The following is an 18,117-nucleotide window of genomic DNA, read 5'->3' as shown; positions in this document are numbered from 1 at the left end:
AGAGAGGAAAAAGATGATTAAGGTTGAAGAGAGGAAGTAGTGAAGAAAGATAGTGGATTGGCAAGATTTATGGGATTCTTGTTAACAGATTTCGTGGAGATATATGTATTGATAATATGGATTGTTTACAAATCTTTTTAAAGGTCACCATATCAATCCTTTTATAATCGGAAATTCAAAAATCAAACCGAAATAAATGCTTCATGCATACAAACCAGAAATTAAAATGAGTCAAGGGTATGAAAGTAAATTTAAATTGAAGGAAAAACAAATTCTAAAAGAACCACGTGGACAAATGATTTCTTTTATTAAGATAGAAGATTTAGTGGATTTATATGACTTTCATTAAAATAGGTAGTCAACATATAACTATTAAATATTAATTCAAAAATAGTTCAAAATTTAAATTGTTAAATGCAGGAAATCTATATTATCGATTTTTATTCTATTTAATGTATTTATTTAGTGGATTTATTTGACTTTCATTCAAATCGGTAGCCAACATATAACTATTAAATATTAATTCAAAAATAGTTCAAAATTTAAATTGTTAAATGCAGGAAATGTTTTAGAGGATGAGACGTGGCTAGTGATAGAGAGAAGGCGTTAGAAGATTGACACTGGGAAAACCGAAGATAACTTAATTTTCCAAAAAAAAGAAAAATTGTACGAGAATGTTCTAGCTTCTTTTCACCATCTTCTGCTTCACAGTCGCTGTCCCTCGCAACACAACAGACCCAGTCGCTGGCTCCCCCATTGCTCGACTCCCTCCTACACATCATCTCAGGTCTTCTTCTCCTCCCCCATCTTCGTGCGTTTTATATGGCATATACTTTCTCTTCTCTCTCCACAACTATGTAAGTAATTAAAGTATCATCTAGGTTTCGACAACTAATTTGTGCTTGCTAACACCATATGGTTTGAAACGATGCGCATCATATGTTGTTTAAGTTTCTTTAAGAACATATGGAGTTATCAACTATGTGCCCGTGCACCTACACATGCGTCTCCACAGCGATGGTTAAACAGGAGTATAAACCCAATAGGGTTTTAGGTTTTAACCTCTCCTGTGTGGAATTAAGGCAAAACAAACTTTTCAAAAACCCACATTACCCTACAATGCCCCCAAAAGGTTGGAAAGTTGTTGTCATTGATGATCGATATTGTGGCTTAAAGTAGACGCGGATTTTTTTAGGGTTCTGGGAGAAGAACAAAAACCCAAACCTACTTAGAATTAATTATACATACAACATATATATATATATATATATATATATATATATATATATATATATATATATATATATATATATATATATATATATATATATTCATATCTGTCCAAAGTTAGTAAAATACTTAAAAGTTGAAATATTGACTTCTGAATGATGCAGCACAATGGAGAATCTTGTTGTTCAGAACTTAAAAGTTGGTCAATTGGCTGAATTTAGAACATTTGAGAGAGGATACCGTTGTGCTTGGTTCAGATGCAAGGTAGTTCTTTCATTCGATTCCTTTCTTCCTTTTTTTTTTAAAAAAAAAGGACCAAAATACCCTCATTATGTACATTGAAATAAATAGAAATGAGTATTCTAAAATTCCTTTTTCCTTGTCTAAATAATTTCCATCAGATCCTGGACATAGTCTTGGAAACAGAAATGATTAAGCTGGAGTACTGTGATTTTCCAGGTGAAGGTGAGTTTACTAACGTAATTTTTGGGATAAAAATTGAAAAATTCAGCTTTACATAAGGACCAAAAATGTAATTTACTCTTAATTCTTTTTCTGCTTTCATACTTGTTGAACTTAAATATAATGTGCATATTTGTAGAATTTTAGTTTAAACGAGGGATTTATTTCTGTAATTTAACTACAGTTACCATTTATGTGATTATTTCCAACACAGGGACCATTTCTGTAATTCCGTCTACTGCTCAAGGACCGTTTCTGTAAATTAGAAATTGAAAGGAAGCTTAGAATTAAAAACTACAGGGACCAAAAGTGTAATTAATGCAAATTAATAGGAAGATATAATGAATTTGCACTTTTTCAGAGATTAAGTGGGTGAAGATATACGAAAGGCAAATAAAAAAACAACTGATGGTGAGGCCTCCATATCCTAAAATGTATCTCAAAAATGAAATGCCACCTGTCAATTCCATTACAGAAATATGTGTTGTGATTGATGGGGAATGGAAAGTTGGGGATTTGGTAGATTGGCATAAAGATGATTGCTATTGGTCTGCAAGGGTTAAGAGAGTTCTGAATCATGAAAAAGTTGAGGTAATGGATTTATAACAAATTTTTTTTTTTTTAATTTTTTATTTTTCTGATATGTTTTTTTCTTGTTTATATGTTGTGTAGATCGAGTTGACAATTCCTCCAGAAGGAGAAGGGGGTATTTATGAAGCATTCTGTAAGGATCTACGCCCAGACTTACATTGGTCTCCAAGAGAAGGCTGGAGTGTGCCTACCAGGGTACCTTTCTTTCTTGATTTTAATATTTAGGGTTAATTTGTTCTTAAACTAAATTGAAAATGTAAACCCTTGTTTTCATTACCTTTTTGTGTTAAATTAGTTTTTGACATTAAGTTTGACATGCAGGAAAATGAGACTTCATGTGGGGCACAGCTTATTTTTCCAGTACATCAAGGTTGAAAATGGATATTACAACGTAATACTTTTGTTTGATGTTGCTCTTGGTTTAGTGAAGGGTTAATACTAAGGATAAGGAATGGAAGCTAAGTATATCATTTTCTTAGTTTATGTCACTAAACTTATGATTGTATATTCTAGCCTATCAAACTATCTAATTTTGTCTCACTCTAGTCGTTATTATTGGGTATTGCCATTAGGGATGCACAAAAAAAAAAAAAAAAAAGAACGGATTCGGGTCGGAAATCTAATCCAATCCGGACACTGGTTTAATACTAGGGGTGTGCATGGGTCGGTTTGGGTCGGTTTTGGACTCAAACCCAACCCAACCCATAAATGGTCGGTTTCTGGTTTTTAGAACCCAATAGGATCGGTTTCTGGTCGGTTCGGTTTCTTGGGTTCTAAGGTCGGTTTGGGCGGTTTTTCGGTTTCTTGGGTTCAACCCATACACTCACGGGTTCTGGGTTTAAACCCATGGGTTTAAGGTTTTAACCCATTTTCCATAAATGAAGCAACAAGTTAGATACTTCAAAAAATAACAAATTGAAGTTAAGTACTTCAAAAAATATGAGTATTACAACAAATAGTCAATTACAACTTACAACTAAAGCCCGAAATAGTCTATTACAACTAAAACACAATCAAGTATGGGTGGTTTTTCGGGTTGGATGGGTCGGTTTCTTGGGGCGGTTTGTCGGTTTTAAGTATGGGTCGGTTTCTTGGGTTGGATGGGTCGGTTTCTGGTTAGAAACCGAACCCGAACCTGATTTTTCGGTTTCTAAAAATATCAAACCCAAACCGTCGGTTTTGCTTCGGTTTCGGTTTTTTCGGTTTCGGTTTTGTCGGTTTTAGTCGGTTTCTTGGTTTTTTGGTTTGGGTTTGCTCACCCCTATTTAATACGATCATCTGCTGGATATAGACCGGATCCACATCCTGAGCCTACAACCGGAGTAGAACCCGGATTGTCCCAAATTCAGATTCGATTCTATTCTGCCAAAATATCTAAAATTACTTGCCAAAATATCTTTTGCGACATAAAATTAAATTGCTTCTAAAAAAAATGTCTTTTGCGACTCTCTGTTAGTTGACCAAAAAATGTAAAATTACTTGCCAAAATATCTTTTGCGACTCTATATTAGTAAAATAGTTTAATTTTAGCGATCCAAAAGGCTAAGTTGTATGTTTTTATTTTGTTGTATCCACGATCAATTATAATGAAGCTGTATTTGGTTTGTATTATATTTTAGAAAAATTTCACAAATGTGAAATGGTACTTTTAGTTTTAAACTTATCCCCAAAATAGTCCTTTTGAATCTTTTTCTTACATGAATTGTCCTTTTGGAGAAAACTTCGCATGCACATGACTAACGGTGCGTTAGAGAGATGTTAAATCTCCATTGTAAATATATGAGGAGCTTAAGATTGTCTCCCCAAAAGAGCTTTTATAGAGAGGAGAAAATGAAGACTCCAATATAGACATTTATTGGGTTGTGTGATGCTCATAGGATATACTAAAACTCATCTTATAGTTGAGGCTCAACAAGGATAAATAGAGATGTGTTGAGTCACATCTTTATTATCGTACAAGATACTAACTCTGATACCATGTACAAGATACTAACTCTGATACCATATAAGTATATGTTGAGCTCATGATTATCTCTTCAAAATAGTCCTTGTGGAAGGAATAGAGACTCCAACATATATATATTCAGTTATAAGACAGTCTCATATAAATGTGAGATACACTATCACTCATAAGGACAATCTGCAAAAGTTTCTGAACCCATAACCTCTTATTTGATAGAGTCATTTCTTACCGCTAGACCATTGACTCTTTAGTTATTAAACTTTATATTAATTATCACAAATCAAATAAAAAGGCAAAAAAACTAAAACATAGAAAATGTAAAACTTCTATAAATAAAAAAAATGACAAAACTGACAAAATGATCTCTCTAGTTTGTATTTTTTCTGGAAATTGGTCCAAACGTTGGAAATTTTGGATTGATGGTCATTTTCAACATGTTGCATTGTAGATTTGATCCCTCGAAAAAATGAAAATACTAAATCGCCATCTTGATATTTTTTAATATTTTTCTATTTAATTAAAAGTTTTATTAAATACAAAACAGTCCCTTAAGTTTTCGCATAACTTTAATTTAACCCTATATATATATATATATATATATATATATATATATATATATATATATATATATATATATATATATATATATATATATATATATATATATGCAAAATTTATGGAGAACTATATTGACGGAGTGACGAAAGATATGACTTCTGGTTGTTTGTTGTGCCCGATAATATTAAGAGTTTCCGCGAATCCACACTAGCTAACTTTACACAGAAGGAAGCTCCGTCTAATCTAATAGGGGCTCGGTTTGGGACTGGAGCAGGCTACCATGAGACAAAAGATCTTCTTTCTAAAGAGTCCCCAGGGTCGCTTGGGAGCACCTTGTTGCTGCTGAGGATCATAATTGGCTGGAGGCGCAGCGTTTTTATAAGCGGGTCTGGGCGGAGCTTGAAAACGAACAAACTTTTAATTTATAGTGAATTTAGGTACCAAATTTCACATGTGCATTTACATACATATATTTAAGACAATTGCAAAATAAATTGAAAAAAAAAATTATATGGATGTACATATTTACATTTTTTTGAAAATGTATATTTGCATAAAAAAAATAATAATAATAAGAAGAATATGCATTAAAAATGCATTTTTTGAATTCTTTTTTTAAATCTTAATTACGAAATATAAGATATCTATTCACTTATTTGAAGAAAAATATATTTTTTTTATTATTTTTACTTTTATCTTTTAAAATCAACGAAGATATTCCTTACATTTCAAATTAATATTTAAAAGAATTTTTTTTCAAAAAAAGCATTTTTAATGCATATTCATATTTTCTTTTGTATATGCATATTTAAAAAACAAAACATGTACATATACATATGCATATTTAAAAAAAACATTTTTAATGCTTCTATATGTATGCATAAGAGTAAGCATATACATATACATATGAAAAAAATATATACATATACATATACATATGAATAAATATATGTATATGCATATATGTATGCATGTGCATATGGATAAGAATAAATATATACATATGACAATTAAACACATATAAATATGTTTATGTATATGCATATGCATAACAATAACTATATGACATATGCATATGCATAAGAATAAGTATATGCATAAGACAATTAAATACATATGATTATGTCTAGGTGTATTCATATTCGTAAGAATAAATATACGACATATGCATATTCATAAATATATGCATATGAATATGAATAACTCTATATGCATATTCATAAGTATATGCATATAAATAAGAATAAGTATATTCATAAGGCAATTAAATACATATGATTATGTTTATGTATATGACATCCTGTAATTTTCATAACCAATTAAAACTTTTCTTTACGCTTTAAAAATCATTTAAATATAAAGATCATTTTGATTACAAGTGTTTGTTTCCAAAATGTTAAAACCCTAAGGATGTCATAATCAATACAAATACATAAGTTACGACGTAGAGACCTGATGGTTCAGAACTTTATTGGAAGCTATCTCTTAATCACTTAGCATCCTAATCAAGTTCCAGTAGCTTAAGTCTTGATACATGCGATGCATATAAACTGAGTGAGTAAGGTTGGGAAACCTGATGAGATACATAGGGATTTCAATCCCATAATATTTTCATGATAATATTCCTTAATTATCAGACTTGTAAAACAAACGGTTACCAAATACTATAGATCAAGTTTAATGATCTATAAAACCTTCAACCCATCCTAATCGATCCTCACAGATCCTAGTCCACGATTATCATGAAGTTTTATCTTATGTGATGAACCGTTTAAAGGGTTTGACTTCATAGCTAGGGGGCTTCCCTGGCCAGTGGAAGTCATAAAGGCACATGATCCATTAGAGTATTTCGAGGAATAGGATTTTACCTTTCATCTACGTCTATAGGTTATGAGCCTACACTAGCAACGTAATTCACCAGACTGTCTAGAATGGTCAAGTGTTGCCAATCCTACTCTAGGACATGATCAAACATGCCATTAATAGTTGCCTAATCGGGACCCACCATTTTCTGGTCATCCCATGATGGAATATTGATATGTACTCTGGTACGGAGATACAGTACATCGACACTAGAAAGTGTCACAGAATAGAACTTACCTCTCCATCCCTATCTTACGCACATTCTCCTAATGAGACTACCCAAGATCAAACTTAACTAAACTAGTTAGCTTTCATAAGTCTAAGTTTGTCCCTAGACTAGATTACAATGCTTGTAACCAATTTCTAATACTAACTCTATTCTTTGGTGACACTAACCTATCTTTAGTGTTTATATATTCCCTACAGAGTATTTAGGTATTATTATTCTTTTATCTTCTCAATAATGCTACTTCTAATATTATTACAGAGTATTATCTATTTATCCTTACATAAAATAGAACCATATCTGGTTCGCACATAGCACGGTATATATATACAAATATCTTAACATATAATCTAGGCAATAAGCATATAATTTACATACGACATCCAAAAAATATTTAACACTTTTAATTAATACTTGTATTAAATCATGTTCATGAAAAGAGATATGCACTCACTTAATAAAATGAGTGACTGGCGATTTCAGCAGCGCTTCGCTTCACACTTCAAAGAGAACTAGACGTATAAAACATTAAGCCTTAGTCTAGTTTCATAATCCTGGTGACTATAATAATTATAGTCTAGATTCCTTAATAATCACAATGTCTACATCACGATCTATCAAGTTAGGAATAACCAGGTAGATCATATCGGAGGTAGGGTCCGTTTGGTATACATGGTATACTGTTTGGAAATCTTACTTTAAACACCTCACTAAATCCAGGCTAGACATCACTCCCTTAAGTAGATCGATCAATAAAATGACTTGGAATTACTAATAAATATTAATTATACATTCATAATAATGACTTATGACTATAATTAAAAGTTACACTTAAATAAAATAAGTGTATCTTAACTTATAGAGTAATCTAGTGAAAACAGGGAATTATGCTGGGTAAATCTGAACCCGGATATTCTATTCACTGACTATCTAAGACTAAAGGATTTCGCCGAAGGGGTCGGAAACGTGGGAGTATCGGGACTAAAGAGTGGAAAGAGATCCGGAGGATTCGGGTGGAGTTGGGATGAGAAATGAGCTGATTTCTGAGGGGTTGTATAGTTGATTTTTGGAGTGCACGCCGCACATAGATAAGGTGCGCACCGCACATCTGGTCGGAAGAAGGTAACGTGTCACATTCTGGGTGGTGTGTCAGTGCACATCACACATGTTGTGTATGCGTGCGACTACGTGCATAATTTTCTGTTTTCTTATAAAATTCATAACTTGCTCATACGAGCTTCGTTTTTGATGGTTTTTATATCCACGCGTAGATATCGACGAGATCTACAACTTTCATTTAGACCCCGTTGGCTAATTTTGACTTTATTTTTAAAGTTATATTTTTAACATACTTAAACTGTTAAAGTCCGTTAAAAATACATAATTCTCTCTTTCGATGTCTGTTCTCGACTGTCTTTAAATTGCCGAGTTCCTGTCAGCAATATCTTCGATTCTCATTTAGATTGTTTCAGTTAACTATCAACTAATCTAAAAGTCGATATCAGTATTACACACTAGTACGCTAGAACTTAAAAAAAATCATAACTTCCTCTTACGAAGTCAGATTTGAGTTTTCTCTATATGCACACTCTCGGTTTAACGACTGCTATGTCTTTCGTTTAGGTTACTTAGGCTAATAAGCAACCTATATCCGATTCATTATTTACGATACGTTGACTGATAATGAAACTTCAGAAGTCTATAACTTCTGCGTACAAAGTTGGATTTGAGTATGCTTTATATATACGAGATTCATATTGCAACTCCAACATTTTCCGCAAATATTATTTATCCAAAATAATCTTCTATCAAGATTGTCATTTATTCTCTTACCGATAATTTACTAAAATGGCTTGATAATACGTAGTATGCAATGCACACAACTAACGAGAATCCTAATCGAGGATTTAAATTATGATTATTATTTATTTTGTTTAGCCTAAAGATGTTGGCGTTACAATGTATATGCATATGCATAAGAATAGGTATATGACATATGCATATTCATAAGTCTATGCATATGTATATGAGTAACTATATGGATATGCATATGCATAATAATAAGTACATACATATGCATATACATAATAATAAGTGTATGCATATGCAAATGCATAAGTATATGCATATGCATATGTATATGCATATGCATAATAATAAGTACATGGATATGCTTATACATAATAATAAGTATATTCATATGTATATGCATACTAATAAGTATATGCATATGAATACGAACAAGAGAGATTATAGGATAAGAAAAAAAAAAAGATTAATCAACTGTAAGTGCCAATCATCTGTTCCAATCCACATACAAGTTTACTTAGACCTATCAACAAGAAGGCAAGACAAAAAAAAACTCTCGTCATGACAGAACTAAGGAATACCAGTAATGTAAAAAATAATATGTGAGAACAAGGATCTGATTGCGTAGGGACAAGGCTTGAAAACTCAAGCCTTGAGTTAATGCTTAAGATCAATGTCTGCTTCTGATTAAGTGTCCAAGTCAAGTCTAGCAAGACCAGTCGATACTGAAGATGAGAACCAACAAAGTACTTCGAGTATTAAATATAGAGTAATGAGTATAATCAAAGTAAAGACAATAAATGAACAAGTAGAATGTTTGAAAGAGTTTTGATTTGAGGGAAAGATGCAAGTGAAGTAAATTCAAATATATCTATCTTTGGAGCAACAATCCGTCATATGTTCTTATCATTAAAAACTCCTTATATAGCAAAAGGAGGAACTCATTACAAACCCGTAACGACCCAATTTTCAAAAGAAAATTTTCATTTTTAAATAATCAAAACATTTCCAATAAACCACAAAATCTCAAGAACAATTATTTTCAAATTCATAACATCAACAACTTTATTTCAAATATCAAAGTGTCCCATAAAAACGTCTGAGAGAGTGCATGTCGTGCCATCAAGCCTTGCTCTTGCCCTTAGGCTCAGAAGTACCTGAAACAAACCAAAAAACTGTAAGCTAATGCTTAGTGAGTTCCCAGAGCATACCCCACACAATCCACATAATCATATAATCCATATTAGCTATAAAAGCTACATAAACCATATAAGTCATGCATACAACAAATAAGGATGCCATGGAAACCCTCCTAGGTCTTATACCTAATGCCACTGGAACCCCTACGTGGTCTTAACTACCTGTCATCGGAACCCCCACATGGTCTTCCAGCCATGGGAACCCCCACATGGTCTTCACTAACTAAGAAATATCATACAAGCTAAAAATGCACATATACTAGGATGCCATGGAAACACTCAAAGGTCTTACACCAAATGCCACGGGAACCCCCACATGGTCTCAATCTATTTCCATGGGAACCCCCCGAGGTCTTTCATGCAAATGTCATACCCACATAAAGCATCATCAATCAATAATCCATATATCATAAAATGGGCCGACCTTGGTGCCTTAGACTCATTGGTATGGTGGGAAGACTCACCTCCTCAAAATTTTGAACTGATAAGATAAGATCGGATAAGTCCCAACGCGCAGCTCCAACTCAGTTGCCTACAATCATCATGTGACTTGTTTTGTTAAAATTCCGGAATACCAAAAATGCCCTCAAGCTCAAACTTGGTCAACCCAGGCCAAAGTCCAAGTCAACAGTCAAGGTCAACAGTCCATGTTGACCCCAACTCGTCGAGTGCATCTAGCAACTCGTCGAGTTCCTTCAGAATCCAAAAAAACGGGACAAACCCTAGCCGACTCGTTGAGTTGTCTCATCAACTCGTCGAGTTCACTCAATATCCAGAAGACGGGGAAACCCGATCCAACTCGTCGAGTTTTCCTCTCGTTTGCTTATTCAGATGGTATGTTGGTTGCAGGCACTCTAAGGCCTATATCTAAAACCTAAAGGTGTCTAGAAGGATAAAGTTTCCAACTTTATCCTCTAGAACCACTCCGAATGCTCTAAAGCCCTCAACAAAGGTTGGAAAGCTCAAATGCTTAGCCATATGGTTCAAGACTTTAAGGATTTGGAGTCCCTTATTTCCAAAAGAGGTTCTAATCCTCAACGTTCCAAAGATGGAGGCTTTATGGACATGCTTGTCCAATGCATGTCTTGAAGTCAAAATGGCCAAAGAGGGAAAATATCCACTAAAATCCATGCAGGGCATCCCTGGTTGACCAAAAGCTAGATCTAGCCCACCTTGGGACCATTTTGCCATGGAGATTCATAAAGTTGTAAACTTTATGAACCCCATGCATGCAATCGACAAGAATGATAGGAAATGAAGAGTAAACTCAAGATCTAGCCATACTCTAAGATAAAAATCGAATCTTGAGTGCTTACAATAGTCCACATGATGGCCAAGCTCAAGAGCGAGGGATTTGTTTGCTGGATCTTCTCCTTCTTCACACTATCTTCTTCTTCTTAAGCTCCAAAAGTCACTCTAGCTCACAATATGAGAGAAAATGGAGATTAGGGTTTAGCACTGACATTCTTAGGGTTTGGAGGCTGATGGAAGGTTAGCCTCAAGGTTTTAAGGAGATTATATAGGGTGCAAACCCTAAAATGTAAATATTTCAATTTTAAACATTCATAATGTGAAAAAGCTTGAACAGTTCAGATTCACAATGTACACTGTGAATCTTAGAAGGTTCACAAAAAAACCTCGATCACTGTAGATTCACATTGTGAATCTAAACTGTAAATATTTCAATTTTTAACATTCACAATGTGAAAAAGCTCCGATCAGTTCAGATTCACACTGTGAATCTGACTTACTATTATGCACACTGTGAATCCGACATACTATTATGCACACTGTGAATCTGAGAAGGTTCACAATGTGAATCTGAACAGGTTCATAATATGCATCTGAACGGGTTCACAATGTGAATCTGAACTGAAATATCGTTTTTTACATGAATATGAATCTATGTTTAAAAAATAAAAAAACATGAATTTTGATATATTTATTAATTTTTTTTCTATAAAAAAAGACCTTAACTTTTTAACAAAGAAAATAAGTTAGTTTTTTTCGAAAAAAAAGTTCGTTTTTATATATTATCATGGATCTCTTTGGAAATGGACGAAAAATCGTGAACAACGGTATACTCGGTTTTTTTTTTCGTTAAAAAACATGGCCTAAAAAAATTTTAAACAAAAAAAGAAGAAGTGAGTTTTGTTATAATCCGGTGCATGTACGTCCATTGTTAAAAGTCTACAACCATTCTTTTTGTCGTTGATCGCTTTAAATTTCGACGCTTTGGATTGGTTCTTTGGTTCCTTGATTAATAATGGTTCTCTATTGAATACTTAGAGATCACAAAACTTTTTTTTTGAAAAAATTGCACCTTTTAACACAAAATCTTTGAAAATAAATTTTGAATTTTTTTTTTTTAAAAAAATTGATTTTTTCTTTTTTTTTTTCAACGAAATTTTAAAAAAAGCTACGATTTTTTGATGTGTAAAGTTAAAAAAAAGTTTTGTGATGTATATATATATATATATATATATATATATATATATATATATATATATATATATATATATATATATATATATATTTATGCATTTTTATAAATTTAGGGTTTTTCTGTTTTCCATATAACCCTTATATATATATATATATATATATATATATATATATATATATATATATATATATATATATATATATCCCTATACTAATAAAAAAGTAGTCATTTTGCCATGTGTCATTATGTTAGACCTCTTAATTAATATAATGCCACTTGTCATTGTATTCCATTTTAAATTTATTAGACCTCCTAATTAATGTGATTTATTTGTCAATCTATTTATTCTCCATTTTAAATTTTAAATTTTATATTATTGTTTTCATTAATTCACAAATAAAAAATGTCTAATATATAGTAAAAATTAATTATATATATTTATTTGAATCAACGATTATAATTTCACAAAACTAATAAAAAAACATCGTACTTAATAATTTATTTAAAATAATTAATTATTAATTTTGAGGTTTTACTATAAAATTTCAATTAATTTTATAACCGTGGTTTCCACGGGTTATAAACTAGTATATATATATATATATATATATATATATATATATATATATATATATATATATATATATATATATATATATATATATATATATATATATATTGGGCGATCCGAGGATCACTTACTAGTTGATTAAATATAACTTAATTTTCCAAAAAAAAAAATTATACGCGAATGGTTTAAGCTTCTTTTCACCGTCTTTTGCTTCACACTTAGCCCATAATATATATATATATATATATATATATATATATATATATATATATATATATATATATATATATATATATATATATATATATATATATATATATATATATATATATATCATTGATTTACATAATCAATCCCTCCATATTTAATTAGTCTCTTTTGACCACAAAATTAATTTCAAATTAATTCTTGGACAATACTAATTAAATAACCATATTAATATATTATACTTATAATATAGTAATAAGTCGTAAATAACTTTATTCTCATAAAACCATCCTATCAAATTGCACTGGTGAAGGCAACCCAAAAGGACCATACTACTATCGGGTCAAGTACGTACCAGTTATAGTTATGAGTTTAGACACTAAATCCAACAATAACATGTATGAGTATTTTGGGAAAAACTTACTTGAGCTCGGTCGATTGCACGCATCACACTCCTTGTTCTGTATTAGAAACACTTAATTTTAATTTTTGAAAAATTGTTTTTCTTGTAAAAACCTCTCAGACCCTCAATTTGAGTCCGGATACCCCTGAAAGTGTGTCCGAATCCCTCAAACCAAGGCTCTGATACCAACTTGTAAAATCCCAAAATTCATAACCAAAAATTTCATTTTTAGTTAAGTAATTTATAAAGATGGTTGTCTGAAAACATCAATAGTGTCATCCAAATCATAATCAAACCTAAGTGTCAAAAACCACAACATGTCATAGGAAAATAATATCAGAGTACAATCCACAAGAATCTCATAATGTGAAAAAATCATAGTGTGATGCGTTGTGATCAAACCGACTCCTTTCCTTTTGAAGAAGAATTACTTGAAACCAAAACTAAAAATTATAAGCACGAAGCTTAGTGCGTTTCCCCATCATACCACATAATCATATACTGTCATACATATCTGGGTGCCCGACCTACCCTGTCAGACATATCTGGGTGCCTGACCTACCCTATCAAGCATATCTAGATGCTCGACCTACTCTGTCAGGCATATCTGGGTGCCCGACCTACCATGTCAGGCATATCTGGGTGCTCGACCTACCATGTCATGCATATCTGGGTGCCCGGCTTACCCTCCAGTGTATTTCAACCGGCTACGAGGTCTATTTCACCCCTACCACTACCACATAATAACATAACATACAAGCACATAAATCTCAACGGATATTGGCATACCAGGCAATTATCACAAAGACAATCATCTCTACTATAAACAAATACTAGTGGGTTGGCATTATTGCCTTCGACCCACTTATACAGGGAAGGTAACTCACCTCGAATACTGGAAAGTAGCTGAACAGTCCTTGACTCTGATTATCGACCTAACTCAATCCCCTAAACAAAAAATATTTCCTTAAGTACCCCTTCATACTCATAACCCCTTAAGGGTCAACTTTGGTCAAAGTCAAAGTCAAAGTTAAGCCAAAGTCAACGCTCCGAGTTGACTCAACTCGTTGAGTTGCCCTTAAACTCGCTGAGTTTCCATAAATCACAAAATCATGATATCACGATCAAACTCGTCGAGTTTTCCTCCAACTCGCCGAGTTCTTCCTTTTCAACAGAATCGGGACTTCTCAATACAACTCGTCGAGGTCTTCTGTGAACTCGTCAAGTTCTTTAGTCTAATAACCATTCTTAATGCATTATGCCATTATTCTTCAGATCTCCCTATACTCCAGATCTAGACTGGAAATGCCTCTAGAAGGGTAAAGTTTCCAACTTTACCCATTAATACCTTTCCTAAAGAGATTAAGCTCAAACCCTAACCTAAAAGGCCAAAGTCTTAATCCAAAAACCTCCAAAACTATAATATAGACCATGAGGTCATAGATCTGGACTCTAGGGACAAAAAGATCACGTAAAGTTCCAGCTTTCTCTACATGTATGGCCATTAGAAGCTCCAAAAGGCCAAAATGATGTTATACAGGTTGCATGGGACTCCCATGGCCATAAAGTTGGCACCTTTGTGCCATGAAAACCCCTCAAGACCCTAGATCTGAAGTGTTAACCCATTTGGGATGTCCAACTCCCAAGGACCATGATATTTGGACAAAACCAAACAAAATAACCCTAAAAGAAGATCTAAGCAACTACAAGGCAAGGTTTAAGCTTTATACTAGAAAAGTATCGTGGATGAGGCAAGGATTATGGATCTATAAGCTCCTTCTTGTGTCTTTAAGCTTTTCCTTCTTCCAATGGATTCAACACACACCAAAACACCCAAAATGGCTCACAATCACTCAAAGTAGCTTTAGGGTTTTGAGATTTAGGGTTAGGACAGTGGAGGCAGGAAAATGAGGCCAACAACTTGGGGTTATGGTGTTTAAATAGGGTGCAAAACCCTCGAATTAGGGTTTCATTTACCCAACCAACTCGTCGAGCTAAGACCTCTCAACTCGTCGAGTTGGTCACCAAAACGAGCGGTCCAAAACATCACTACTCACCGAGTTTGGGTCCTCTAACTTGTCGAGTTGCTATATCAAAAGAATAATTATAAGTTAAACACATACCAGAAACCAGACGTTACTGGGACTTTACTACCTCATACTTTTCCTGACGAGCTCGTTGGTGGTACTTTTCCACCAAGTCCTTGTTCGTCTCGTATGGCCAGTAATCCTCATAGAATCTTTGAAGCTCAGTAGCCATAGTAGCCACCATGATGCATGCCACTTTGGTAGCATCATTGTAGTGTCTCTTATACTCAGCTTGCTCTTCAGGAGTAGCTATAGTTTCATCAATCTCAAGGAGTTACTTTTCGAGCACATACTCTTTGTCCTCGAAGCATAGATCCATCTTGATGTTACACATCCAATCATTATAATTGTTGCCATCAAAGGTAACCCTCGAGCAGATGTTCAAGAGTTAGAAGTTGTTGGAGGAGGAACCAAAAGCATCATTAGAAGTTGACATCTAAAAAAGAAGAAGGACAAGTTTTAGTTAGATAAGAAGATTCCTCAATATAACACCTAAATGAATTATTAAGGCTAGGATCCAACTAGATATTTTCACAACATAGAAAAGGGATGTTGTAATCTATTTGTGAAATAAATAAAGGTAGGTAAATGACGATTTACCAAATTCACCACGAAAACGAAATTTTAAATGAATTAGGTTTTAAATGAAATTCCTAGATCTTTTGAGATTCATTGAACTATTCGATGACTTGTTTAATCTCGGTTATGCTCTTCCATTTGTGACTGGGATATCGAGGATCACAAACAAGATGTGAATAACCATGCAAATTAGCTTGGTACTCTCGATGTCATTTATCATCTAATCAATGTGTCGGTTAGCCACACGCGCTCCATCAATCGATGATAATTTACGAGACACCCATTGCCACCCTTTATTAGTCCATATTAGTGTGTCGGTTAACCACACATGCTCCACTAATGACTTAAATAAAGTGAAATGTTTAATTTCATGGATTAGCATCAATTTCACATTTTTCCTAAAGTAACTAAGATAAGAATTTATGAAAAAACATTTAGTTACTTAACTATCTGGTTTTTAGGGGTTTTAGTAGCGATTTTCAGGTGACAGAGGGAGAGTTATGGTTTTCAGGGGCGGTGATGTTTCCGACGAGATAAGAAGGAATGATGGTGATTGAAACATCGTGATAAGAGAGTTGATTGTGTGGTTCCATGAAGCGATGGTGTTTCTTTGATGGTGGCGGTGGTGATGATGGTTTGTTTTTTACTCCGATTAAGCTTCCGGTGCATGGTGGGAGGGGTTTAGAGGCAACAATAGTGTTTCTTCAATGGCAGAGACAAGAAATGAGATAGAAGGATACGAGTGAGGGGTGTAGGGTTTTGGGTGGATCCCATTTCCAATTCCTAATAATAATTTATATTATTTAATAATAAAGAAATAATAAAACTGAAAAGAAAAAACAAAGGGCAATCTAGTCTTTTCATGTCTATCAAGGACGAAAAATGTAAAAAAAACTCATACCACGAGGATGGTTCGAGTGCAAAAAAACATTAGAGACCAAACGTGTAATTTTAACCAAACCATAAGGACGATTTCAATAATTTACTCTATTTTTTAAAGGTCTACATTAAAAAATAAAAAAGCAAATAAAATTAGGCCTCTTTCAAGGTATGGACCTTAGACCATCCACAATGGTGAAAGCCTTTCAATATTTACAAGACTATTACATATAAAAATGGCCCCACCTACCATATAAAGTTAATTATTATGGTATATTATTTATTAAATAAATATAAATTATAGAGTAATATATTATTATGTTACAAGTTGATAACATAAAAGACCCACTTACCATTTGAAAGACTTTCAATATTAGCAAGACTAATATATACGTCATGTCATTTGAAAGTAGTTTGCAATTTCATTTGCAAGACCGATGTAAATGCTCTTATGCGTTGCCCACCTAACACATCTTTAGTGTCGCCCATGCTCAATAAATATCAAAATGATATTAGTAAATTTGAATTATTATTATATTTTTATATTAAATCGCGATATTACTAAATTCTATGTCCATTTCATTTATGGTCCCAACTTCTAAGTGAATTAAACATCAGTGATATTTAACTCATTTTTCTTTAAATTATTAAATACATATTTTCAATGATGTTATTTATATTAAAATAATTTATATTTGTAGATATGTCGTAAATTAAGTCAATATATGGAAATATATCCTAGCCCATCGATATCAGATGTTATTCTTCCTTCTTGAGGTTGAAGGTTCTAATCTCGTTTGAGATATAAGTGGATTTAAGAGTAATTTAGGATTAGATTACATTGTTGTTCAAAAAAATATATGGAAATAATATTAGCATAAAATGTAAGGGAAATAACATCAAATAGATCTAACTGAATAGTTAACCAAAATGAGAAAGGTTTATTTATAAGGATACAAATAGGGTGACAATTGTGTCCTGTTTGGATAGACGGGTCGAAAATTAAACTGAGAAATAATAGTATTGTATTGTTCAACTCTAGCC

At 32.8% G+C, this 18,117-nt stretch overlaps 1 protein-coding gene across 1 annotated transcript; it reads left to right on the top strand.

Moving 5' to 3' along the window:
- The first annotated feature begins 649 nt into the window (after window positions 1–649).
- Window positions 650–2,790, top strand: LOC145051331 (uncharacterized). Its single transcript, XM_078999373.1, has 6 exons — window positions 650–787; window positions 1,395–1,494; window positions 1,632–1,695; window positions 2,054–2,283; window positions 2,365–2,478; window positions 2,605–2,790. Exons 2-6 carry the CDS (start codon window positions 1,399–1,401, stop codon window positions 2,656–2,658), a joined length of 558 nt encoding a protein of 185 aa, XP_078855499.1. The 5' UTR covers window positions 650–787; window positions 1,395–1,398; the 3' UTR covers window positions 2,659–2,790.
- Window positions 2,791–18,117: the final 15,327 nt, after the last annotated feature.

This window comes from Lactuca serriola, chromosome 5 (assembly GCF_051521515.1).
Source record: "Lactuca serriola cultivar US96UC23 chromosome 5, Lser_US96UC23_V15, whole genome shotgun sequence".
Classification (NCBI taxonomy): domain Eukaryota; kingdom Viridiplantae; phylum Streptophyta; class Magnoliopsida; order Asterales; family Asteraceae; genus Lactuca; species Lactuca serriola.
The sequence above is the reverse complement of the archived record's forward strand: the minus strand, read 5'-3'. Positions and strand labels throughout refer to the sequence as shown.